The sequence below is a fragment of the Hyperolius riggenbachi genome, chromosome 8 (assembly GCF_040937935.1).
Source record: "Hyperolius riggenbachi isolate aHypRig1 chromosome 8, aHypRig1.pri, whole genome shotgun sequence".
Lineage (NCBI taxonomy): Eukaryota > Metazoa > Chordata > Amphibia > Anura > Hyperoliidae > Hyperolius > Hyperolius riggenbachi.
Window position 1 is genome coordinate 288,637,807 of NC_090653.1, and position 25,634 is coordinate 288,663,440.

General features: G+C 47.5%; 1 protein-coding gene across 1 annotated transcript in view; it reads right to left on the bottom strand.

The window, feature by feature from the left end:
* AGPAT2 (1-acylglycerol-3-phosphate O-acyltransferase 2) overlaps positions 1-23,004 on the bottom strand; it is an 83,906-nt gene extending 60,902 nt beyond the window's left edge. The window contains exon 1 of the mRNA XM_068249942.1: positions 22,444-23,004. Within this exon, the coding sequence (XP_068106043.1) occupies positions 22,444-22,631 (188 nt within the window). The 5' untranslated portion in view covers positions 22,632-23,004. The remainder of the gene's footprint in view (positions 1-22,443) is intronic.
* Between the last annotated feature and the right edge of the window lie 2,630 nt (positions 23,005-25,634).

Genomic DNA, 25,634 nt, shown 5'->3' on the forward strand with positions numbered 1-25,634 from the left:
GTTTCCCTCCTCATGTAATTTTCTGCGAAGAGTAGCAACATGGGGGTCTCAAAACAACTCTCAAATGACCTGAAGACAAAGAGTGTTCACCATCATTAGGGGAAGGATACGGAAAGCTGTCTCAGAGATTTCAGCTGTCTGTTTCCACAGTTAGGAACATATTGAGGAAATGGAAGACCACAGGCTCAGTTCAAGTTAAGGCTCGAAGTGGCAGACCAAGAAAAATCTCGGATAAACAGAAGCGTTGAATGGTGAGAACAGTCAGAGTCAACCCACAGACCAGCACCAAAGACCTACAACATCATCTTGCTGCACATGGAGTCACTGTGCATCATTCAACCACTCGCCGCACTTTACACAAGGAGATGCTGTATGCGAGAGTGATGCAGAGGAAGCCTTTTCTCCTCTCACAGCACAAACAGAGCCGTTTGAGTTATGCTAAAGCACATTTGAATAAACCAGCTTCATTTTGGAAGGTGGTGTGGACTGATGAAACTGAAATTGAGTTAATTGGGCGTTATGCATTGGAGGAAAAAGAACACAGCATTCCATGAAAAACACCTGCTACCTATAGTAAAATATGGTGGTGGTTCCATCATGCTGGGGGCTGTGTGGCCAGTGCAGGGACTGGGAATCTTGTCAAAGTTGAGGGACACATGGATTCCACTCAGTATCAGCAGATTCTGGAGACCAATGTCCAGGAATCAGTGACAAAGCTGAAGCTGCGCCGGGGCTGGATCTTTCAACAAGACAACGACCCTAAACACTGCTCAAAATCCACTAAGGCATTCATGCAGAGGAACAAGTACAATGTTCTAGTATGGCCATCTCAGTCCCCAGACCTGAATATAATTGAAAATCTGTGGTGTGAGTTAAAGAGAGCTGTCCATGCTCGGAAGCCATCAAACCTGAATGAACTAGAGATGTTTTGTAAAGGGGAATGGTCCAAAATACCTTCAACCAGAATCCAGACTCTCATTGGAACCTACAGGAAGCGTTTAGAGGCTGTAATTTCTGCAAATTGAGGATCTACTAAATATTGATTTCATTTCTTTTTTGTGGTGCCCAAATTTATGCACCTGCCTAATTTTGTGTAAACAATTATTGCACACTTTCTGTAAGTCTAATAAACTTCATTTCACTTCTCAAATATCACTGTGTGTCTCCTGTATGATATACTGTATTTAACTTATATTTTTTATCATAACAACCAAAGATTTATACAGGTAAATCATGATTAACAAGGTTGCCCAAACTTTTGCGTCCCACTGTAGATAGCCAGATGTGCCCCCAGTATTAGGCAGCCTTCTCCCAGTATAGGTAGCCAGATGTGCCCCCAGTATTAGGCAGCCTCCTCTCAGTATAACCAGATGTGCCGCCAGTATTAGGCAGCCTCCTCCCCAGTATAGATAGCCAGGTGTGCCCCCAGTATTAGGTAGCCCCCTCTCAGTATAGATAACCAGATGTGCCCCCAGTATTAGGCAGCCCCCTCTCAGTATAGATAACCAGATGTGCCCCCAGTATTAGGCAGCCTCCTCTCAGTATAGATAACCAGATGTGCCCCCAGTATTACGCAGCCTCCTCCCCAGTATAGATAGCCAGGTGTGCCCCCAGTATTACGCAGCCTCCTCCCCAGTATAGATAGCAAGATGTGCCCCCAGTATTAGGCAGCCTCCTCAGTATAGATAACCAGATGTGCCCCCAGTATTAGGCAGCCTCCGTATAGATAACCAGATGTGCCCCCAGTATTAGGCAGTCTCCTCCCCAGTATAGATAGCCAGATGTGCCCCCAGTATTACGCAGCCTCCTCTCAGTATAGATAACCAGATGTGCCCCCAGTATTACGCAGCCTCCTCCCCAGTATAGATAGCCAGGTGTGCCCCCAGTATTACGCAGCCTCCTCCCCGGTATAGATAGCCAGATGTGCCCCCAGTATTAGGCAGCCTTCTCAGTATAGATAACCAGATGTGCCCCCAGTATTAGGCAGTCTCCTCCTCAGTATAGATAGCCAGATGTGCCCCCAGTATTAGGCAGCCCCCTCTCAGTATAGATAACCAGATGTGCCCCCAGTATTAGGCAGCCCCCTCTCAGTATAGATAACCAGGTGTGCCCCCAGTATTAGGCAGCCCCCTCCCCAGTATAACCAGATGTGCCCCCAGTATTAGGCAGCCCATTATCCCCAGTATAGATAGCCAGATGTGCCCCCAGTATTAGGCAGCCCCCTCCCCAGTATAGCCAGATGTGCCCCCAGTATTAGGCAGCCCCCTCTCAGTATAGATAACCAGGTGTGCCCCCAGTATTAGGCAGCCTCCTCCCCAGTATAGATAACCAGGTGTGCCCCCAGTATTAGGCAGCCTCCTCCCCAGTATAGATAGCCAGATGTGCCCCCAGTATTAGGCAGCCCCCGCCCCAGTATAGGTAGCCAGGTGTGCCCCCAGTATTAGGCAGCCTCCTCCCCAGTATAGATAGCCAGATGTGCCCCCAGTATTAGGCAGCCTCCTCAGTATAGATAACCAGATGTGCCCCCAGTATTAGGCAGCCTCCTCTCAGTAAAGATAACCAGATGTGCCCCCAGTATTAGGCAGCCCCCTCCCCAGTATAACCAGATGTGCCCCCAGTATTAGGCAGCCTCCTCTCAGTATAGATAACCAGATGTGCCCCCAGTATTAGGCAGCCCCCTCAGTATAGATAACCAGATGTGCCCCCAGTATTAGGCAGCCCCCTCCCCAGTATAACCAGATGTGCCCCCAGTATTAGGCAGCCCCCTCAGTATAGATAACCAGATGTGCCCCCAGTATTAGGCAGCCCATTATCCCCAGTATAGATAGCCAGATGTGCCCCCAGTATTAGGCAGCCCCCTCCCCAGTATAGCCAGATGTGCCCCCAGTATTAGGCAGCCCCCTCTCAGTATAGATAACCAGGTGTGCCCCCAGTATTAGGCAGCCTCCTCCCCAGTATAGATAACCAGGTGTGCCCCCAGTATTAGGCAGCCTCCTCCCCAGTATAGATAGCCAGATGTGCCCCCAGTATTAGGCAGCCCCCGCCCCAGTATAGGTAGCCAGGTGTGCCCCCAGTATTACGCAGCCTCCTCCCCAGTATAGATAGCCAGATGTGCCCCCAGTATTAGGCAGCCTCCTCTCAGTAAAGATAACCAGATGTGCCCCCAGTATTAGGCAGCCCCCTCCCCAGTATAACCAGATGTGCCCCCAGTATTAGGCAGCCTCCTCTCAGTATAGATAACCAGATGTGCCCCCAGTATTAGGCAGCCCCCTCCCCAGTATAACCAGATGTGCCCCCAGTATTAGGCAGCCCCCTCAGTATAGATAACCAGATGTGCCCCCAGTATTAGGCAGCCCCCTCCCCAGTATAACCAGATGTGCCCCCAGTATTAGGCAGCCCCCTCAGTATAGATAACCAGATGTGCCCCCAGTATTAGGCAGCCCCCTCCCCAGTATAACCAGATGTGCCCCCAGTATTAGGCAGCCTCCTCTCAGTATAGATAACCAGATGTGCCCCCAGTATTAGGCAGCCCCCTCCTCAGTATAACCAGATGTGCCCCCAGTATTAGGCAGCCCCCTCCCCAGTATAACCAGATGTGCCCCCAGCATTAGGCAGCCTCCTCTCAGTATAGATAACCAGATGTGCCCCCAGTATTAGGCAGCCTCCTCCCCAGTATAACCAGATGTGCCCCCAGTATTAGGCAGCCCCCTCTCAGTATAGATAGCCAGGTGTGCCCCCAGTATTAGGCAGCCTCCTCTCAGTATAGATAGCCAGGTGTGCCCCCAGTATTAGGCAGCCCCCTCCCCAGTATAGATAGCCAGATGTGCCCCCAGTATTAGGCAGCCTCCTCCCCAGTATAGATAGCCAGATGTGCCCCAGTATTAGGCAGCCTCCTCCCCAGTATAGATAGCCAGATGTGCCCCCAGTATTAGGCAGCCTCCTCCCCAGTATAGATAGCCAGATGTGCCCCCAGTATTAGGCAGCCTCCTCCCCAGTATAGATAGCCAGATGTGCCCCCAGTATTAGGCAGCCTCCTCCCCAGTATAGATAGCCAGATGTGCCCCCAGTATTAGGCAGCCTCCTCCCCAGTATAGATAGCCAGATGTGCCCCCAGTATTAGGCAGCCTCCTCTCAGTATAGATAGCTAGATGTGCCCCCAGTATTAGGCAGCCTCCTCTCAGTATAGATAACCAGATGTGCCCCCCAGTATTACGCAGCCTCCTCCCCAGTATAGATAGCCAGATGTGCCCCCAGTAAGGCAGCCTCCTCTCAGGGCCGGCCCTAGACTTTTTGCCGCCTGAGGCAAATTTTGAAAAAATTATTGCTGCCGCCGCCCCCCCCCCCCCCCCCCGTGGGGGAGGGGGGGGGGGCCGCCGCCGCCGAGCTGGAGGGGTAGCGGGCAGGGCGGGGGTATTGGGCCTAGCGGCGGGGAGGGGGGGGTCGGAACCCCCCCTCCCTCGCCTGGGTCCCCCGTCCTCTGCTCCCCTCCAGCCTTAAATCCATCAGAAGCGCAACTCTCGTAAGAGGCAGTGGGCGGGGAAGACTCACCTCTTCCTCGCTCGATCCAGCGTGCGCTCCACTGACGTCCCTTCCTGCAGCGCCGTCCATTTACAATACAGTGGGCGGCGTTGCAGGAAGTGACGTCAGTGGAGCGCACGCTGGATCGAGCGAGGAAGAGGTGAGTCTTCCCCGCCCACTGCCTCTTACGAGAGTTGCGCTTCTGATGGATTTAAGGCTGGAGGGGAGCGGAGGACGGGGGACCCAGGCGAGGGAGGGGGGGGGTCCGACCCCCCTCCCCGCCGCTAGGCCCAATACCCCCGTCCTGCCCGCTACCCCTCCAGCTGGGCGGCCGGCTCCTCGCACCCTCCGACGGGCGGATGCCGCCCCTAGAAATTTGCCGCCTGAGGCAAAAGTTTCACCCCGCCTCATGAGCGGGCCGGCCCTGCAAGTTCCTCTGTATAGATAGCCAGGTGTGCCCCCAGTATTAGGCAGCCTCCTCTCAGTATAACCAGATGTGCCCCTAGTATTAGGCAGCCTCCTCAGTATAGATAACCAGATGTGCCCCCAGTATTACGCAGCCTCCTCCCCAGTATAGATAGCCAGGTGTGCCCCCAGTATTAGGCAGCCTCCTCAGTATAACCAGATGTGCCCCCAGTATTAGGCAGCCCCCTCAGTATAGATAACCAGATGTGCCCCCAGTATTAGGCAGCCCCCTCAGTATAGATAACCAGATGTGCCCCCAGTATTAGGCAGCCCCCTCAGTATAGATAACCAGATGTGCCCCCAGTATTAGGCAGCCTCCTCAGTATAGATAACCAGATGTGCCCCCAGTATTACGCAGCCTCCTCCCCAGTATAGATAGCCAGGTGTGCCCCCAGTATTAGGCAGCCTCCTCAGTATAACCAGATGTGCCCCCAGTATTAGGCAGCCCCCTCAGTATAGATAACCAGATGTGCCCCTAGTATTAGGCAGCCTCCTCAGTATAGATAACCAGATGTGCCCCCAGTATTACGCAGCCTCCTCCCCAGTATAGATAGCCAGGTGTGCCCCCAGTATTAGGCAGCCTCCTCAGTATAACCAGATGTGCCCCCAGTATTAGGCAGCCCCCTCAGTATAGATAACCAGATGTGCCCCCAGTATTAGGCAGCCCCCTCAGTATAGATAACCAGATGTGCCCCCAGTATTAGGCAGCCCCCTCAGTATAGATAACCAGATGTGCCCCAGTATTAGGCAGCCCCCTCAGTATAGATAACCAGATGTGCCCCCAGTATTAGGCAGCCTCCTCAGTATAGATAATCAGATGTGCCCCCAGTATTAGAAAGCCCCCTCCTCAGTATAACCAGATGTGCCCACAGTATTAGACGGCCCAGCCCCCCTGAAAAACACTGTACTTTGCGCTCCCAGAAATTGCTGTGATATCCACAATCTCCTTTGGGTCCCAGGCCCTAATGTTCAGTAATGTATCAGTAGCTGATGCCCCCTTTTCCCACTAGAAATCTTTATATTTTCTCAAATAGATCTTCAGTGGGGTCTGTATGGCTGATAGTGTGATGTCATGACCATGATCCTGACAGTTTCCTGTCTGTGAACCTCATTGCATTGTGGGAAATAAAAGCTTTTTCCAACTGCTAAGCAAGCAATATCGCCCCTCTGTGCATAGAGCTCTCAGTAACGAACATTCCATACAGATCTCCTACAAAAATTAATTACCAGTACTGTCAATAACACACATTAAAATCAAGTAGCTAAAAACATGGACCAGCACAGTGAGTGCTCAGATGTTAATACCACTGACCACAAGTCGTAATTGGTCTGTCCAAATCGCCCACCTGATCGCCTACAAAAATGGACGACCCACGATCATTGTTGGTCATCTGTGGTCCCACCACCGACGCACACCGACGCCTCAATTGTATTGTGCAACTTGTCACATAATAAAAATTTGGTAAACTTTTTGATGCACATGAAGAAGTACTGGTAATTCATTTTTGTAGGAGGTTTGAACGTCTATATCAGTACAGCTCCTCCTAGAGTGGTGCCATAAGAAAAACAGGGGAGGACACTCATTCATTTTTGTGAGGAAATTCCATACAGATCACCTGACAGAACTAAAGATCTCACCACCATTGATACATTTCAGAATGTAAATCAGGTAGAGGAAAGATTTTACATTGGACAAACACTGACTAAATAATCTATACATTACTATTGTAAAAAAATAAGCAATTATCTTCACGATGTTATTTTCACTACAGGTCCTCTTCAAATGCCTATATTAAATTAGCTCAATAAGGGATTTAAAACTGAAAGCATGTGGGGGTGAGGAGGGAGCAGACTACAAAGGGGCGGGGCACAGACAGTGCCACCTGAAGATTGTAGCCTGTAGCACTGGAGGTCTGGAAAAGGCTATTGCAGAGATTGTTGATTGGCTACTGCACAATGACACTCATGACTCCTCCTACCAGACAACCTACCTCAGACCATACTGAAAAAAAGTCTGTCAGACAAAGGAAAAATGAAAACCAAACTACAGACGCAACTTCAGAATTCAGGACTGGTGCACACCAAGAGCGCTTCTGAGCGCAAGAGCTCTGAAAAGCGCTTGGCTATTGTATTTGAATGGAATGGATCACACCAGAGCGATGTGATTTTTTCCCAAACGCAAACGCCGGTCCTGCAGCATTTCTGTGGCGATTCAGCCTCAATGTTAAGTATAGGAAAGTGGAAAATTGCTCAGAAAAAACGCTAGATCAGAGCGATTCTCCAAGTGTTTTTTGTAACAGAAGCTGTCCAGATCCAGCTCTACTGTAACAAAAAAAAAAAAAAAAAAAAAAAAAAAAAAAACACGCTACACCAAAACGCCCCCCTCCAAAAAAATATATATAAAAAATAAATAAATAAATAAATTGCTAGACATGATCAGAAAATCGCTAGGCACATGCCTAGAATCGCTCTGAAAAGTCACTTCAAAAAGCGCTGAGCGTTGTGATTACACTAGCGGTTTTTGGTGTGCACTGACCCTTATACTGTAACAGCACTTCCAATCTTCAGGTTTCCTGTCACCGCTTAACTTGCATTGAACCACGGACACCACTGTCACACACTGACATCCCGGGCCAGGAATGTGACAGACACAACAATCGCAAACAGTGTGACACAAGGGCCAGATTTTCAGCATTTCTTTCATTGGGGTCACAAGGTTTACATTCCTTATACTGCAAGGTGTGTCTGCACTGCTATACATGCTGCAATAACTCCGGAAAAATGATAGAAATTCCCAGATTCTGCTACTAAACAAATATACTCTGTGCTGCTGGAGGACTCTGCTCCTTCCTCTAACTCTCCTCTCCTGATATACTCTGTGCTGCTGGAGGACTCTGCTCCTTCCTCTATCTAACTCTCCTCTCCTGATATACACTATCCTGCTGGAGGACTCTGCTCCTCCCTCTCTTCTCCTGATATACTCTGTGCTGCTGGAGGACTCTGCTCCTTCCTCTCCTCTCTTGATATACTCTGTGCTGCTGGTGGACTCTGCTCTTTCCTCTAACTCTCCTGATATACTCTGTGCTGCTGGAGGACTCTGCTCTTTCCTCTAACTCTCCTGATATACTCTGTGCTGCTGGAGGACTCTGCTCCTTCCTCTCCTCTCCTGATATACTCTGTGCTGCTGGTGGACTCTGCTCTTTCCTCTAACTCTCCTGATATACTCTGTGCTGCTGGTGGACTCTGCTCTTTCCTCTAACTCTCCTGATATACTCTGTGCTGCTGGAGGACTCTGCTCCTTCCTCTATCTAACTCTCCTCTCCTGATATACTCTGTGCTGCTGGAGGCCTCTGCTCCTTCCTCTAACTCTCCTCTCCTGATATACTCTGTGCTGCTGGAGGACTCTGCTCCTTCCTCTAACTCTCCTCTCCTGATATACTCTGTGCTGCTGGAGGACTCTGCTCCTTCCTCTAACTCTCCTCTCCAGATATACTCTGTGCTGCTGGAAGACTCTGCTCCTTCCTCTATCTAACTCTATTCTCCTGATATACTCTGTGCTGCTGGAGGACTTTGCTCCTCCCTCTAACTCTCCTCTCCTGATATACTCTGTGCTGCTGGAGGACTTTGCTCCTTCCTCTAACTCTCCTCTCCTGATATACTCTGTGCTGCTGGAGGACTCTGCTCCTTCCTCTACCTCTCCTCTCCTGATATACTCTGTGCTGCTGGGGGACTCTACTCCTCCCTCTTTCTTACCCTCCTCTCCTGATATACTCTGTGCTGCTGGAGGACTCTGCCCCTTCCTCTAACTCTCCTCTCCTGATATACTCTGTGCTGCTGGAGGACGGTGCTCCTTCCTCTAACTCTCCTCTCCTGATATACTCTGTGCTGCTGGAGGACTCTGCTCCTTCCTCTATCTAACTCTCCTCTCCTGATATACTCTGTGCTGCTGGAGGACTCTGCTCCTTCCTCTAACTCTCCTCTCCTGATATACTCTGTGCTGCTGGAGGGCTCTGCTCCTCCCTCTAACTCTTCTCTCCTGATATACTCTGTGCTGCTGGAGGACTCTGCTCCTTCCTCTCCTGACATACTCTGTGCTGCTGGAAGATGCAGTAGACGTTGCTGTCAGCCAATCACACGCAGCCTCCAGTTTTGGATGGCGTATTTCCTTACAATGCAGGCATTTTCTGGCGGTGGGCTGTCTGCAGATATTCGGAGCGCTCAGCACCGTCTCCCCAGACAAAGCTCTCGTTTTATTCGATGGTAAACAAGGATCTGCATTTAAATTGCTAATGTTGTCTCTTCATCTGATCAATGTGTTCCCTCAGCGCAGGAAGTAATTCCCGGCCGGCGTCTCAGATCCTCGCATAGCGAACTGAAATCTGGAAACGCAGACCGCGATCTGACCTTTTCCATCCCTCTCTGTAGACAGACCAGAGTTCTGTAATAACTGACGCAAAAGTCACCATTTCCTCTGACGCCCCGAGACGCCATTTATAAAAGCGGTGATGAGGAACAGCAGATTGGGTTTTATGATGCGAGAAACCATCCTGTTCGCATTATTTACAAAAACAAATATATGTGCCTGCATGCGATCCCGCGTGGAAATGTGCAATGTCCATGCTCCGCACCCACCGCTGTGTCCTGATATGATCCAGGCCATGACTGCCGTGATCACCCGCACGTAGCAGGAGATGCTGCTTTGGGGCTGGGACCCACTGGGGAGTTTTTGGCAACGCTTTGAGATCGCCGGTGATTCCAAAAATGCTTTGCCAGTGTATCTAAATGGGGCTGGACCCACTAGGGCGATTGTGATTAGGGGCAATCGCAAGACATGCAGCATTTTCAGTGCATTTTTCCTCAATTTTTAGTATAGACCCGCTGCAAAATCACTCTGAAAAGCGAATTTGCAGCAACGGGGGGGGGGGGGCCTTTGTAAATGTAAATAAAGTTATTTATATTTACCGGGTGTCTGGATTCTGTCTGTGACCCCGCCCCCTAGCAGAAGAGGTCACAGGCGCTTCTCTGATTGGTCCAAGAAGAATCACCTATGACTTCTTCCTTTAGGGGGTGGGGCTACAGACAGAAGCCAGACATTGGGACACCTGAAAAATATAATACAATTTATTTAAAAAAAAAAAAACAAACACACACAGATCGGAATTGCTTTACAGTTACAGGTGAAACACGCGCAATCGCCCTAGGAATCGCTGCGGCGACGTTAAAGGATACCCGAGGTGACATGTGACATGATGAGATAGACATGGGTATGTACTGTGCCTAGCACACAAATAACTATGCTGTGTTCCTTTTTTTCTTTCTCTGCCTGAAAGAGTTAAATATAAGGTATGCAAGTGGCTGACTCAGTCCTGACTCAGACAGTAAGTAACTACAGTGTGACCCTCACTGATAAGAAATACCAACTATAAAGCACTTTCCTAGCAGAAAATGGCTTCCGAGAGCAGGAAAGAGATAAAAAGGGTCTTTTAGATTTTAGCTCTGGCATACTTCAATGAATGTGTCATTGAGCAAAAACAATAAAACTGTTAAAACTTAAAAAGTAGATTTACACATAAAATAAAACTGTGGAGTATCTTAAAAAGTCATTTTTAGGAGAAGGAAGATAGATACAATAGTTTATTTCATTAGTTGACAGTATTTTCGCTTTGGGTATCCTTTAAAGATCTGCAGCAATTCCTAGTGGGTCCCGGGGCTCAGGCTAGAGTCACACTGTACTAGATTAAAAAAAAAACTGATTTGTTATCCATTTAAAGTGGACCCAAATTAAAAATACAAGTTTTCAGAAATAAAATCTATTTTCTAACTTATAATAATAAATAGCAGCCTTTTTTTTCAGCTGCATGATGACAAATATACAATATTTTACATTTATTGGAGGAACCCCTCCCTTCCTTTCATATTGCCGGGACAGAATCCGGCAGACTGGTGGAGGAGATTAAAAACAAAAAACAGGCTGCTACTGATGATGTCACAGGGGAGGTGATCCCAGCTTGTGTGAGATTTCACATAGACCACGCCCCTGTGAGGGAGGGTAGCTGATGACAAACACACCCATGATCTAAAACCTCCTACTAAGCTCAGAAGTAATGGCTGCCGCCTGTATAACCCTAGTTATAAGAAGAGAAGGGTGAAAAGCAAGCACTGAAATGCTCATAGGCTTGAAGGAGTGTTTATTTATCTTTGTATGTGTCAGAGTGCTGCAACTAAATATTTTGAATTAAAAAAAAAAGTTTGGTTTGGGCCCGCTTTAAACAGATCAGTTTGTTACATTGGACATCAGTTTTTCATCCAGTTTCCCCTGCCGCTCTCGTGTCGCCACCTGCTCAGTACCGGGCGCGGAGTTCCTCTGCCGTGTGAGCCCTCAGCATGCTAGAAACGTTGGTAAACCAATTCCAGAGCGCCATCCAGGCTATAACTGGTTTGCAAAAGACAAATGGGAACCCTCCTTGAGCACCAGAGAAGATTTTCATTAGTCTACTGCAAACCAATGGGAGCCTGAGGCTTCTGCTAGGTCCCTGGGATCGCTATACCGGCGTCTCTAGCGTGCTGAGGACCTGAGTGGACAACAGCGGTAGACTCGAATTGACGGCTGAAGGTATTCTGAGAAATTTGTGCTTTGCCCGGCCGATACAGAAGAGTTCTGCGGGACCCAAAGAGGCTTTGCACTTATGGGACTGAAAAAGACCAATCCTAAACAAACTGATGTAGTCCTATTGCTCTGCATAGGATCAGTTTGTATTCATTCCATTTCATTGCAGCACATGGAACGAAACTCCGACCAAGAATTGAACTTCATCCCAATCAGTAGCTGATACCCCCTTTCCCATGAGAAATCTATTCCTTTTCACAAACAGACCATCAGGGGGCGCTGTATGGCTGATATTGTGGTGAAGCCCCTCCCACAAGAAACTGTGAGGACCGTGGTACTCCTGGCAGTTTCCTGTCTGTGAACCTTGCTGCATTGTGGGAAATAGCAGTTTAGAGCTGTTTCCAACTGCCAAAAAGCATGCAGCAGCTACATCACCTGCCAACAGTAAAAATGTCACCATGTGATAAATGTCAGAATGTAAATCAGGGAGAGGAAAGATTTTACAATAGGCAAACACTGACTAAATCATTTATACATAATTATTGTAAAAACGAAGCACTTTTTTGATTACATTATTTTCACTGGAGTTCCTCTTCAAGGGAGCCACACACACACACTACAATAAAATGATCCGATTTTACAGCAATTCGGTGCAGATCGGATTTCCCGAAAAATCAAAAGCTTTTTTTTTTTTTTTTCAAACAAGAAATCCGATTGGATTTTATATTAGATCACAACTGGGAGTGGTGGGTTTTTCTCATCAATTTTTATGAACGTTGAATGGTGTGTGGTAGATTGTCAATTTCTTAATATATACTGTACACCCAATCAATATTCTATTCTAGTTTTCAATCACTGAGTTCTTTTTTTTCATAATTGGGGTAAAATTTGGTCAGATTTTCAAATGTCACAATCAGTCAGAAAGAACTGATTATAATTCTTGAATTGAAAACAAAAAAAGAAAAAGTGTACAAAGTTGTATGGTGTGTGGTCACTTTTATAGGTTTGTGTTTTATACATAACCTCAGTCACCATCGTATCCTGATATGACCCAGGCCTGCATTGATGTGATCATCGGGAAATTGTAGAGGCTGTTTTCTAAGCCTGTGGTATGTTATACAGAAGATCTTTCTTTACACCTCACTGAGGCCTTTAATAATCAAACGATATTTATGCCACGTTTACACCGTTACAGGGTGATTAAACTGCCTTCAGTCATTTCCTGACAAATTCCTATTATAATAGCAGCAGTCCATCATTTATTAAAAGTAATTTATAACCATTATCTTTGCTTTATCGGAAGCACCATTTGTAACAATAGATATTTTCAATCATGCATCACTTATTACAATAAATCATCATTATGTAACTGAAATTTTTTTTACTAATTGGCCCAATGCAAAAGAAATTTGCATGCAAACTAGTCCAACAGTGGATAGTCCTCCCCATCTCCTGATGTTGGACTCAGGCCTGGAAAGTTTCCAGTGGAAACTACTACAAGTTGCAAATCGCTATCGCTAGAGTTTTGAATTGTGTTTTGTAAGAGATTTCATCAGCGGTTTCTGGCGATTTTTGGTAGCAATTTTAAAAAAAGTATGCTTTTTGCCAGCGGTTGTGATTGCGATTTTAATTCTGATTGGTTGTTTCAAATTATTATTATTTTATTTTTTTTAAATCTGCAGTAATTTAACTACTCTGCGACCACCTAACGCCGATTGGCGACTGCAGAGTGGCTCTGCTGTTCCTCAGCGATGCCATATGGCGTCATTTCACAAGGAGAGAGATTAGACGGGAGCTTGCGCTCACACGAGCAAAAAAAAAAAAAAAAAACGCTGTCTGTTAGGCCTAGTTCACTCTAAAATTCGCAATCACTAAGCGCTTAGCGATTGCAATTTAGCAAAGTAATTTTTAAAGGGATATGGGTTTTTACACTGTATCGCTGTAAAAATGGTACAGTCAGCAAGTTTGATTTTCTTAAAGAGAATCTGTATTGTTAAAATCGCACAAAAGTAAACATACCAGTGCGTTAGGGGACATCTCCTATTACCCTCTGTCACAATTTTGCCGCTCCCTGACGCATTCAAAGTGGTTAAAAACAGTTTTAAAAAGTTTATAAACAAACAAAATGGCCACCAAAACAGGAAGTAGGTTGATGTACAGTATGTCCACACATAGAAAATACATCCATACACAAGCAGGCTGTATACACCCTTCCTTTTGAATCTCAAGAGATCATTTGTGTGTTTCTTTCCCCCTGCATCTCTAATGCACTGAAGTTTCAGGCTGCTCTTTTCTTCTTGCAAACAGCTTTGCCCTTGTCTGTAATCCTCAGTATGTGAAAGCCCAGCCAGCTCAGAGGACGATTTATCCAGCTTGTAAAAGATAAGAGAGAAGAGAGAAGCTGCCCTAATCTAGATAACACACAGGCAGTGTGCAGAGAGGGGTCTGGAGGGGGGAGATGCATCACAGAACCACAACACTGAAGAACTTGGCAGCCTTCCAGACACAGGCTGACAAGTCTGACAAGAGAGAGATAAGTTGATTTATTACAGAGACTGTGATAGTAGAACGTGCTGCAGTGAGCCAGAACACATAAGAATAGCTTTTGGAACTTGTAGGATGATAAAAAACAGGATGCAATTTTTGTTACGGGGTCTCTAAAGAAAACCTGTAAAAAAAAAAAAAAAAAAGTTCTCTTGGGGGGGGGGGGGGGGGGGGTACTCATCTTGGGTGGGGGAAGCCTCCGGATCCTATCAAGGCTTCCTGTGTCCCACGGCGGTCTCGCTGTGCCCCTCCGAACAGCGGGGATGTAAATATTTACCTTCCCGGCACCAGCGCAGGATCGGCTCTCCGCTCGGAGATAAGCGGAAATAGCCGATCGCTGTCGGGCCGCTCTACTGCCCAGGCGCAAGTCTCCTGTATCTGCATAGTAGAGCGGACCCGACAGAGACCGGCTATTTCCGTCTCTCTCTGTGCCGACAGCCGCAACAGCGCCCCCGCTGGAGCCAGGGAAGGTAAATATATTAGCCCTTATCAGGCTTGTCGGGGGAGGATTCCCGGACGCTTCGGGGGAGCCAGAGCTGGACTGCCTGCAGCTACAGGGGAGGGGGGAGCCTCATTGGGACCCTGAGGCTTCCCCCTGCCGAGGCGAGTATCCTCCAGGGAAACTTTTTTTGTTAGAGTCTCATTAAAATCTAAACGCTGCAGTGAGAACCGCATCACAGGGTAACACTGCTTTATCGCTTTGCTGATCGCTGGCGATATCACTCGCCATTACTGCCATGCACCTGATCAAGCAAGTCGGCCCTAAATCTTACAGCATGTCCGACAGATTAATGCAACCAATTTCAGTCCAAAATTGTACTGTCGGTCGGCCTTGCATTTGGCGGCACCAATTTTCATCAGATTCCGATTAAAATAACCAAATCAGATGGTTGATCTGCTTTCTGTCTGGGAGTGTACTCTCTAGGTGCATAGGCTGATTTAGCGGCCAGATTGACCATCAAATCGATCGTCAATTCGGATGAAAAGTCGTTGCCGCAACAAGTACGCCTGATCAGCTACCCGATTCCAGGCCGAAATCGGTGAAATGTATTGATTGAGTATGCTGGAAAATCTTAAGCTGATCAGGTACGCTGTGGTAACGGCACGCAATATAGCGATGACCAAACCCGCAACAGACCCCCGGCCACTGTCCCACCAAATGTAAGGTTGGCATCTATTGCGCATGCGCCGCTCGCGATCACGTGGTTTGGAGCGTTCTGTGCAGGTACAGCATCTGCAACGGAGGGGATCTCAGGACCTCGGAGCTACGGTGAGGGACATGTCGGCTGCGTTTTTTTTTTTTTGTTTTTTTTTTTGCAGCTCGGATGCATCCTTTATTATATTCTTGAAAAGCAGAAATTGGTGTCTGGAAGCCCTCTGAAATTTAAAAAGTACTAGGAGGAAAAAAAAAATAAAAAATAAAAAATTAAAGTTTTTTTTTTTTTTTTTTTTTTTTTTTTTAACAGTAATAAGCTATTGAACTTTTGCCAAACTTTCATAAAAATTCTGTGCCTCTAGGTAACATACGTTTGGAAACCTCGCCCGGGTTATAGGAGATCATGGCGAGGATTGTGAAACATGGCGCAATAGAGGGTGTGTATATACAGCTGCTCACACCACCAGGTACACCACCTGTACTTCCTGTAACACAGCAGAGGGGAGGAGGCGTGAAAACACCTTCTGAAAGTCTGTCAGCTCACTCCTCAGTGGGAAGGGTTCTGAACGGTCGAAGGCATTGATTGTACATGCTGAAAAATCTTGATCGAACGTCCTTGACCAGGTGCGCTGCGGTAAAGGTGGCAATATACAGAGGTGGCCCTTGGGGGGGGGGGGGGGGGGAAGTGGGGCAATCGCCTCAAGCCCTGCGCCTCAAGAAGGCCCCGAACCCTCTGCGGCAGGGGAGCGGGCATAGTAGGTTACAACTTACCTTCCTTCCGCCGATCCCCTGCGGTATCTCCTTAGTCCCCCAGCATCCGTCACGTTGGTAACAGCACCCCCTGTGGTGACGTGACCGCATGTCATCACAGGAGGCGCTGTTACCAATGAGACGGGCGGCTGGGACAGAAAGGAGATGGAGGCTGTGGGGCACCTACCTATGTAACCTAGCAATTTTCTCAGAGTTTCCAATCATTTTTATCATAATTGGGAAAAAATATAACGTGTGTATGTGTGCGTGCGTCACGGCATTCGGCGTGGAGTGGTCCTGGGGCTGCCGCCACGTTCACGGCAATCGGCGTGGAGCGGACGGAAAAAGGGTAAGTGAGCAACTGTGGCTTCCCACAATGCACAGCTACTGAATATGCAAATGATCTCTTTATGCCCCTAAAGCCAGGCTCAAATCCAGAACTGCTGGTGTGTAGCAAGCGTATAGCTTATACAGGTTACAGAGCCACATTAACCCCACATGCAGACAGCCTGTTTCGGAGTGTTGGTCCTCATCAGTGCATAGCAGGGATTGATATGGCTCTATGGGATAGGGCTTTTTTTCCTAGTCGTTTTCGGTCACCCCAAGCTGCTTGGGTATTAGATAGATAGCTAGATAAATAGATAGATACAGTGGCTTGCAAAAGTATTCGGCCCCCTTGAAGTTTTCCACATTTTGTCACATTACTGCCACAAACATGAATCAATTTTATTGGAATTCCATGCAAAAGACCAACACAAAGTGGTGTACAGGTGAGGAGTGGAACGACAATCATACATGATTCCAAACATTTTTTACAAATAAATAACTGCAAAGTGGGGTGTGCGTAATTATTCAACCCCCTTTGATCTGAGTGCAGTCAGGCTTAGGTTACAAAAAGATTTCCAAAGCCTTGAACATCCCACGGAGCACTGTTCAAGCGATCATTCAGAAATGGAAGGAGTATGGCACAACTGTAAACCTACCATGACAAGGCCGTCCACCTAAACTCACAGGCCGAACAAGGAGAGCGCTGATCAGAAATGCAGTCAAGAGGCCCATGGTGACTCTGGACAAGCTGCAGAGATCTACAGCTCAGGTGGGAGACTCTGTCCATAGGACAACTATTAGTCATGCACTGTACAAAGTTGGCCTTTATGGAAGAGTGGCAAGAAGAAAGCCATTGTTAACCTCCCTGGCGGTTTATTAAAATCCGCCAGGGGGCAGCAAATACGTTTTTTTTTTATTTTTCATGTAGCGAGACAATGTCTCGCTACATGATAGCCGCTGCTGAGCGGCATCCCCCCAAAGAACGGGATCTCTTGGAGGGCTTCCCCCGTCGCCATGGCGACGGGGCGGGATGACGTCATCGACGTCATGACGTCAAAGGGGAATCCGATCCACCCCACGGCGTTGCCTGGCACTGATTGGCCAGGCAGCGCACGGGGTCTGGGGGGGGGGGGGGCGGCTGCGGCGACGCGTATAGCGGCGGATCGGCGGGTAGCGGCGGCGATCGGAGGTTACACGCAGCTAGCAAAGTGCTAGCTGCGTGTAACAAAAAAAAAATTATGCAAATCGGCCCAGCGGGGCCTGAGCGGTGCCTCCAGGCGGCATAGCCCGAACTCAGTTCGGGCTTACCGCCAGGGAGGTTAACAGAAAAGCATAAGAAATCCTGTTTGCAGTTCGCCACAAGCCATGTGGGGGACACAGCAACCATGTGGAAGAAGGTGCTCTGGTCAAATAAGACCAAAATGGAACTTTTTGGCCAAAATGCAAAACGCTATGTGTGGCAGAAAACTAACACTGCAAATCACTCTGATCACACCATCCCCACTGTCAAATATGGTGGTGGCAGCCAGGGCTGTGGAGTCGAGGAGTCGGGGCAATTTTGGGCACCCAGAGTCGGAGTCGTGGTTTCAGAAACTGAGGAGTCGGAGTCAGGAGTCGGAGTCGCATGATTTTTGTACGAAATCCATAGCCCTGCTAAGTATTAGACTAAGGAGTCGGAGTCGAGGAGTCGGAGTCTGAGAAATTTTGGGTACCCGGAGTCGGAGCCGTGGTTTCAGAAACTGAGGAGTCGGAGTCGGAAGATTTTTGTACCGACTCCACAGCCCTGGTGGCAGCATCATGCTCTGGGGGTGCATCTCTTCAGCAGGGACAGGGAAGCTGGTCAGAGTTGATGGGAAGATGGATGGAGCCAAATACAGGGCAAACTTGGAAGAAAACCTCTTGGAGACTGCAAAAGACTTGAGACTGGGGCGGAGGTTCACCTTCCAGCAGGACAACGACCCTAAACATAAAGCCAGGGCAACAATGGAATGGTTTAAGACAAAACATGTGTTAGAATGGCCCAGTCTAAATCCAATCTAGAATCTGTGGCAAGATCTGAAAACTGCTGTTCACAAACGCTGTCCATCTAATCTGACTGAGCTGGAGCTGTTTTGCAAAGAAGAATGGGCAAGGATTTCAGTCTCTAGATGTGCAAAGCTGGTAGAGACATACCCTAAAAGACTGGCAGCTGTAATTGCAGCAAAAGGTGGTTCTACAAAGTATTGACTCAGGGGGCCAAATAATTACGCACACCCCACTTTGCAGTTATTTATTTGTAAAAAAATGTTTGGAATGATGTATGATTTTCGATCCACTTCTCACGTGTACACCACTTTGTATTGGTCTTTCACGTGGAATTCCAATAAAATTGATTCATGTTTGTGGCAGTAATGTGACAAAATGTGGAAAACCTCAAGGGGGCCGAATACTTTTGCAACCCACTGTAGATAGATAGATAGATCTGGATTGCACACTCTGGCTCGGGCACTCTGTAGCCGCCCGCCGCCTGTCTCCCTGGAGCTCAGCCTCATCAGTCACCCGGCAGCCTCAGCTGCATCTCACACGTTTCCCGTCCTCTGCGCCAGACGCCTGACTCACGCCGCTGCGAGATTTGCAGCAACACCGGAAAATAACCCAGCGAGGGAGAGTCTATGAATCATGCTGGAGACGCTGCAGAGGAACGTTCTGTGTAGGAAAATACAGCCGCGCTGCCTCTGCCAGACACGCGGGAGGAAACTCAGAATGCAACGCGGGCACTGCGCAAAATATAATACAACTCTGACACTGTGCGCAAAGCTAGAGTACACCTTGTATTACTGTCAGCCAATCCCTCCCCCCCAACTAAGGGTGCAGAAAATAATACCGCTCTGACATGGTGCGCAAAATGTAATACAACTCTGACACTGTGCGCAAAGCTAGAGTACAACTCTAATTACTCACAGCCAACCCCTCCCCAACACTCCCCCCCCCCCCCAACTAGGGGGGCAAAAACCCACCCCTCCCACACAGAAAAAAAATATAATACAATTCTGACACTGTGCGCAAAGCTAGATTACACTTTGTATTACTTTCAGCCAACCCCCACCCCCAACTAAGGGTGCAGAAAATAATACCGCACTGACATGGTGCGCAGAGCTAAAGTGCACCTTTTATTCCTCGCAGCCAACCCCTCCCCCCCCCCCTTCCCTACTATGGGCACAAAATATAATACCCCTCTGACATCGTGTGCAAAGGGAGAGTACATCTTTTATTACTTGCAGACCCCAAACTAAAAAAAAAAAAAAATATCTGACGTGTGCAAAGCACGACTTATTCCTCGCAGCCATCTCCCCTACCCCCCAAAGGCGCAAAAAATATTACACCTCTAACATTGTGTGCAAAGCTAAAGTACACCTTTTATTACTTTCAGATAACCCCCCTCCCACACCCCATCTCAGGGTGCAAAAAATATAATACCACTCTCACATTGTGCGCAAAGCTAGAGTACACATTGTATTACCCGCAGCCAACCCCCCCTAACTAAGGGTGCGCACACATGTCCAAAATGATTAGCCTAATTTACCACCACCTGTAGTATGAGAGTTTACCTGCACAAATCTGTTCATAGTATTCAAAATCTGTACATGGAGGTGTTCAAAATATGTTTGGGTAGTGATTGGCCAATCAAAATTGCACGTGTGTGTGTATACACTCTAATAAGGAGCTCAACCCTCCCCCCCCCCCCACCCCTCCTCCTCCTCCTCTCCCCCAATACTCATTGTCGCACTCAAAAATTCTAGCCATAACATCACACTGGTCTCCTGATGTCACTTCGTCTCAGAAGGGTGTGCTCATATACAGCTATCGTAGTGCCAGTGGCATAACTAAGGAGCTGTGCGCCCCGATGCAAGTTTTACAATGGGGCCCCCAAGCACTCTGTACATTACAACTGATACGGTGCACCAAAACCTGCCAATGGCAACTACAGTGTCAGAGGTGCAAGAAGGGGATGGGGAGCAGCTTGTTACTGATTACCACTATTCAAAGCATCTATAGAAGTGATTATTATGAGCACAGAACCAATTGAGAGCTAATACTGTGTTTGAGGGTTGGGCTCCCCGGGGCCCCTCTGGCCCAAGGGCCCTGCCCTGCATAGTGCTGAGGAGAGAAAACATTTGGAGAGGCGCGGCAACAAAATATAGAAGAATGTAACGCACTATTCTGGATACCCACTTTTACAGTAATATTCCTGGTTTCAGCATCTGGCGCACATCCTGTATCTATACATTGCTGTATATTGGTATGTAGCCCCCCCCCCCCCCCCCAGTGATGTCATAACCAAGGCTAGAAGGTCATGCAGCCTTTTGCCCCAGAGCACTCTGGGAGACTAGCGGTTATTTTTGCTCACTATGGAACACACAAACCTTCCACAGTAATGCATCAGCCAGCAGGAAAGATTTTTTACGATAGGCAAACACTGACTTACTAATAATTCATATTGTAAAATATAAGAAATTTTATTTGTTATATTTGTAATAAAATAAGAGGCTCCTGGGTGTGAACCACATGGAAGCTCCACCATCCTATTTCAGTGGCCGGAGGTAGGCTTTAAGCAGCCAAGTAAAGGGCACCTGTCAGGACGGCAGTCACCGCCACCCCTGAGGCTCCCATCTGGTGATATCAGTTATCCCGGAGTGCAGTGTTCCCAAGGCAGGCCAGCAGAGGGCAATGCCAGAGATGTGCCAGGCTGCGACAGAAGCCACAATGACAGGTCCTCTCAGAACCTCAAATCAAGAACCAAACCTATCCTGGCTTAGAACATGTTTTGAGTTTTTACTGCTGTCTGTGCTCCGGTCGTAGGAAAGATTCAATCACTTCCTTTTGGAGACCCCCCCCATGATTCTAATATGAAGTCTGGTGGTCCCGGAAGACATGGCATGCGGAGTTCCACCTTCCCCTGACTCTTATCTGCTGCTGTCCATGAGGCTACAGGAGAGAGTTACACACTTCCTTTCTGGGCAGGAAGTCCAAGACATTCTCCCAGATAAGAGCCCAGAAAGAAGGCTGGATTGTAACTCCACTGTCTGTATTTCTGTCATTGTTCTGATAAACGCACAACACCAGACAAAACATGCTACTTCCGAACTGAGAGCATTGAAAGGTCTGAGCCATGCAATTTTACTGCTGACTGTGGCCCTGTTGTGCCCGCACTTCTGTGCTGTCACTGCTAACAGGAAACAATTTCCAACAGTTCCAACAGTAACCTTGACAGTAATAAGAACTTGATAGCTGTTGTAACTTCTATTTCCACCCTACTAAAAAGTGGTGTTTATTACTGTCTGTGCAACCCATGAAAGATTCCTTCCCAACAGTCTTGCCACAAGCTATAGGAAGTGAGGAGATTGTTTTCAGCAGGGGCACAGACAGATTCACCCACTTCCTTTATCCGCCAACGGGAAGTGAAGCAGATCTCTGTAACAGGGTCACAGACAGACAGCAGGAAGTGAGGCAAATCTCTGTAACAGGGTCACAGACAGACAACAGGAAGTGAGGCAAATCTCTGTAACAGGGTCACAAGCTGACAACAGGAAGTGAGGCAAATCTCTGTAAACAGGGTCACAAGCTGACAACAGGAAGTGAGGCAAATCTCTGTAACAGGGTCACAGACAGACAACAGGAAGTGAAGCAGATCTCTGTAACAGGGTCACAGACAGACAACAGGAAGTTAGGCAAATATCTGTAACAGGGCCACAAGCAGGCAACAGGAAGTGAAGCAGATCTCTGTAACTGGGCGAAAGACAGACAACAAATAGTGAGGCAAATCTCTAACAGGACCATAGACAGTCACTCATTTCCTGTCATGTCACTAGCAACAGGAAGTGCAAATGTTATGGGCAAATGTTATTGATAACTTCCTGTTTCTTCACTGGCAACAGGAAGTGTGAAAAACCCCATCAGGAACACAGACAGCAAAAAATAAATCAAAATAATGATAGGTGCTCCGCTCCTCCCTAACCCAATTCAAAATGAAGAAACAAAGGTTTGTCTTATCTGCTAGACACAGGAATGGAAGATATTTGATTTAAAGCGCCCTTACTTCATATTTTCCACCGTTCGGCCGCCGTTTTTCAGCAGGCAGACGGGCACCGCCGCCGCAGACAGGATGACGCACATGATGCAGTAGGAGACAATCTTGAAGTGGAACTTGAAGGTGCTGCTTATCTCCATCAGGATGAGCGGGGCGAGGAAGACCATGGCGCACCAGAAAAGCCACCACAGGTCCATTGCGGGACCCCCGACCTCCACAGACCAACCGTGAAGCCTGGCGGCGAAATGCCAATCCCAATGTAACTGAAAGCTAAACGGTTATCAGAGCAGCGGAGAGCTGATGGGAAAGGTGTGGGAGTGGGAAATGGGTGGGGCCAGAAATATGGGGGGGGGGGGGAGACAGGTGAGACAGGTAAGAAGGGGAAAGTTTGTTACATTGTTTCAGGTCAGAGGACAGGAAGGGGTTACAGGAGGTCAGAGCACAGGGGGGCAGCCAGGTACCAGGGGGGCAGCTGGGGAGAGGAGAAGGGGAGGAGGACAGAGGACACGTGCCAGGCAGCCGGATAACAAACACAAGACAGGGAAACAGCACAAGAAAGTTCAGAGCAGAGAGACCAGGAAGAGCAGCAGGGGCGGGGCATGGGTGGGGCCGGATAATGAGACAGGCAGAGGGCGGGGCAGTGTAATAGCATGGTCTGTGCAGGGCAGGGAGGGAGAGATCTGCGGATCATGTGAGAGGCAGAGAGTGAATTATCGCAGCAGACAGGTGGCTGGGAGGAAACTCTGGAGATCTGGGGAAGCTCTGGCATATTGTAAGGTCTTGTTATTATACTTACAGGACAACTGAAGTGAGAGGGATATGGAGGCTGCCATATTTATTTCCTAATGAAAAATAACAGTTGCCTGGCAGCCCTGCTGATCTATTTGGCTGCAGTAGTGTCTAAATCACACCTGAAACACGCATGCAGCTAATGCAGTCACACTTCAGTCAGAGCTCCTGATCTGCTGCATGCTTGTTCAGGGGCTATGGCTAAACATTAGAGGAAGAGGATCAGCAGGACAGCCAGGCAACTTGTATCGCTTAAAAATAAATAAATATGACCGCCTCCATTGCCCCCTCTCTTCAGTTGTATTTTAAGCCTCCGGGCCCACTCACACTTGCTGATTGCAAAACGCTAGCGATTTTGCAACTACGCATCGTAGTTCATAGACGAAGTTTAAAAACATTGCGTGCGTATTTCCGAATATTCGTAGTACCGCTATTCGAAGCTTAGCCCGCTACGCGTAGTTGACGTATGTATTGCGAGGTCAACTACGCGTGCGGTAACTGCGTCTATAGGGATCATTGCGCATGCGCAGAAATATTATTGCCCTTCTATACGTATACAATGCCGCATTGGAAGGTGGAATGTACGCATATATTAGTTCACCCATGCGCATATTTAGCGGATTATTGCGGAAATTTTTCGGGCATAAGCGTCCGCATAAACTACGCTTCGTACTACGTGAAGCTTCCGTATTTTAACGCGTAGTCTACGAAATGCAAACAGAGCGAAGTTTCTGATTTCAAAACCGTAGTTTGCGAAGCGTAATTGCGTAGAACTATGCGTAGTTCCAGCGTAGCGAAGTTGGCTGACTACGACCATCCCTGCTACACAATGCGATTGCGATTATCCTTCCCAGTGGAAAAGAGCTCTATTTCTCGAAGACGCACGTAAAATGAACATAATGTATTTCAATGGAGAAGCGAAGGATGCATTTTTACATGTATTTTTTTTATTAAATAAATATGATACTGTATTTTATGTCATTGGAAAAGGGGAAATATTGAAAATATGTAAAATGCACCAAAACCACTTAAAAAACAACATTCAAAAATGCAGAAATGCGCAATGCAGGAAATGCAGGGTTCTCTGCACTGCCTAGTGTGCACCCAGCCTTAGTGTTTATAATCACCAATTATGTCAGTAGATAGGCGTTCAGGGGAGCAGTTAGGGCGATTTTCCACTAGAGCGTTTGCGATTGCTGAATCACAAAATCGCAAATCGCTACAGTTTGCTAAATAACATAGGAATCGCAGTTGGTAATTTCCACTACCACGATTCATTTTTACTGAATCGTGATTGCGCCACGGAACGATTTTTGCCGAGATTTTACTATGCGGTGCATAGCATAGCAAAATCGCGATCGCAAACGTCAGGAAATTGCCGGGAAATTTTTAACTTTTGCTGAATCACAATCTCTAGCGTTTAGCACGAACGCTAGCGATTACTAGTGGAAAAGGGCGTTTTTGCCCTTTTTTCAGGCACAGGCGATTTTCAAATTCGCCTACAAAATGCATGTGCAATGAACCTTCTATGAGAAGGTTCATATCAGCGTGCTGCGCCCGCTTTGCAGTCGGCTAAGCAGTGCCTGTACCATTTTTGAGGTGAAGGTATAGGAAGAGCGCTAAACGCTCACAAAATCGTTTTGTGGGGCAATTGCCTTCGCGGTTTAAAGAATAAATACATTGTATTTTCAAAGATTTCAGTTCCTGACTTGCGTTGAAAAAAACGTTCCGGTAAAGCACTTAGAAAAGCGCTTTAAAATAAATGCAGAGCGCAGTTGGGGGGGGTGTAGGAACAGCACACAACAACGCGAAACGCTTGTCTTTGCGTTTTTGTTTTTAGGTGTGAATGAGACCACACCTAGGGTGTTTTGCGTTTTTTCTAAGTGCCTGCGATTTTCAAAATCGCCCTAAAAGTGCTTGTGCAATGATTCTTTATGACAGTGTTCGTTTAGTTTCCGATTCGCTCAGCAAAGCGCTGCCTGTACCACTTTTGGGGTATAGGGAACTCTCAAAGCACTTTAAAAAGCGATTTGTATTGCGATTTCCCCAGTGCTTTTATGAATAAATACATTGGGCCTGATTCACAAAGCGGTGATAACTCAGTTATCACGCCTAAAAGACTTTAGGCGTGATAACCTTTGCACTGCTGAGTTAGCAAAGTTTTGCGCGCGCAATCGCGCAACTCCGCGCGCAGCGCCCATAGGGTTTAATGGGCGCATTGCGCGCAAAATTTTGCGCGAGTTTCATTTTATCACGCCTAAACTGAGTTTAGGCGTGATAAAGGGCTTTTCACAGGCGTGCAAACACTTTGCACCGCTTTGTGAATCAGGCCCATTGTATTTATTCTTTTCCGGGTGAAAGAGTTCAGTGAATCGCTCTGCAAAAGCGCTTACAAAAACGTTTTATACAAA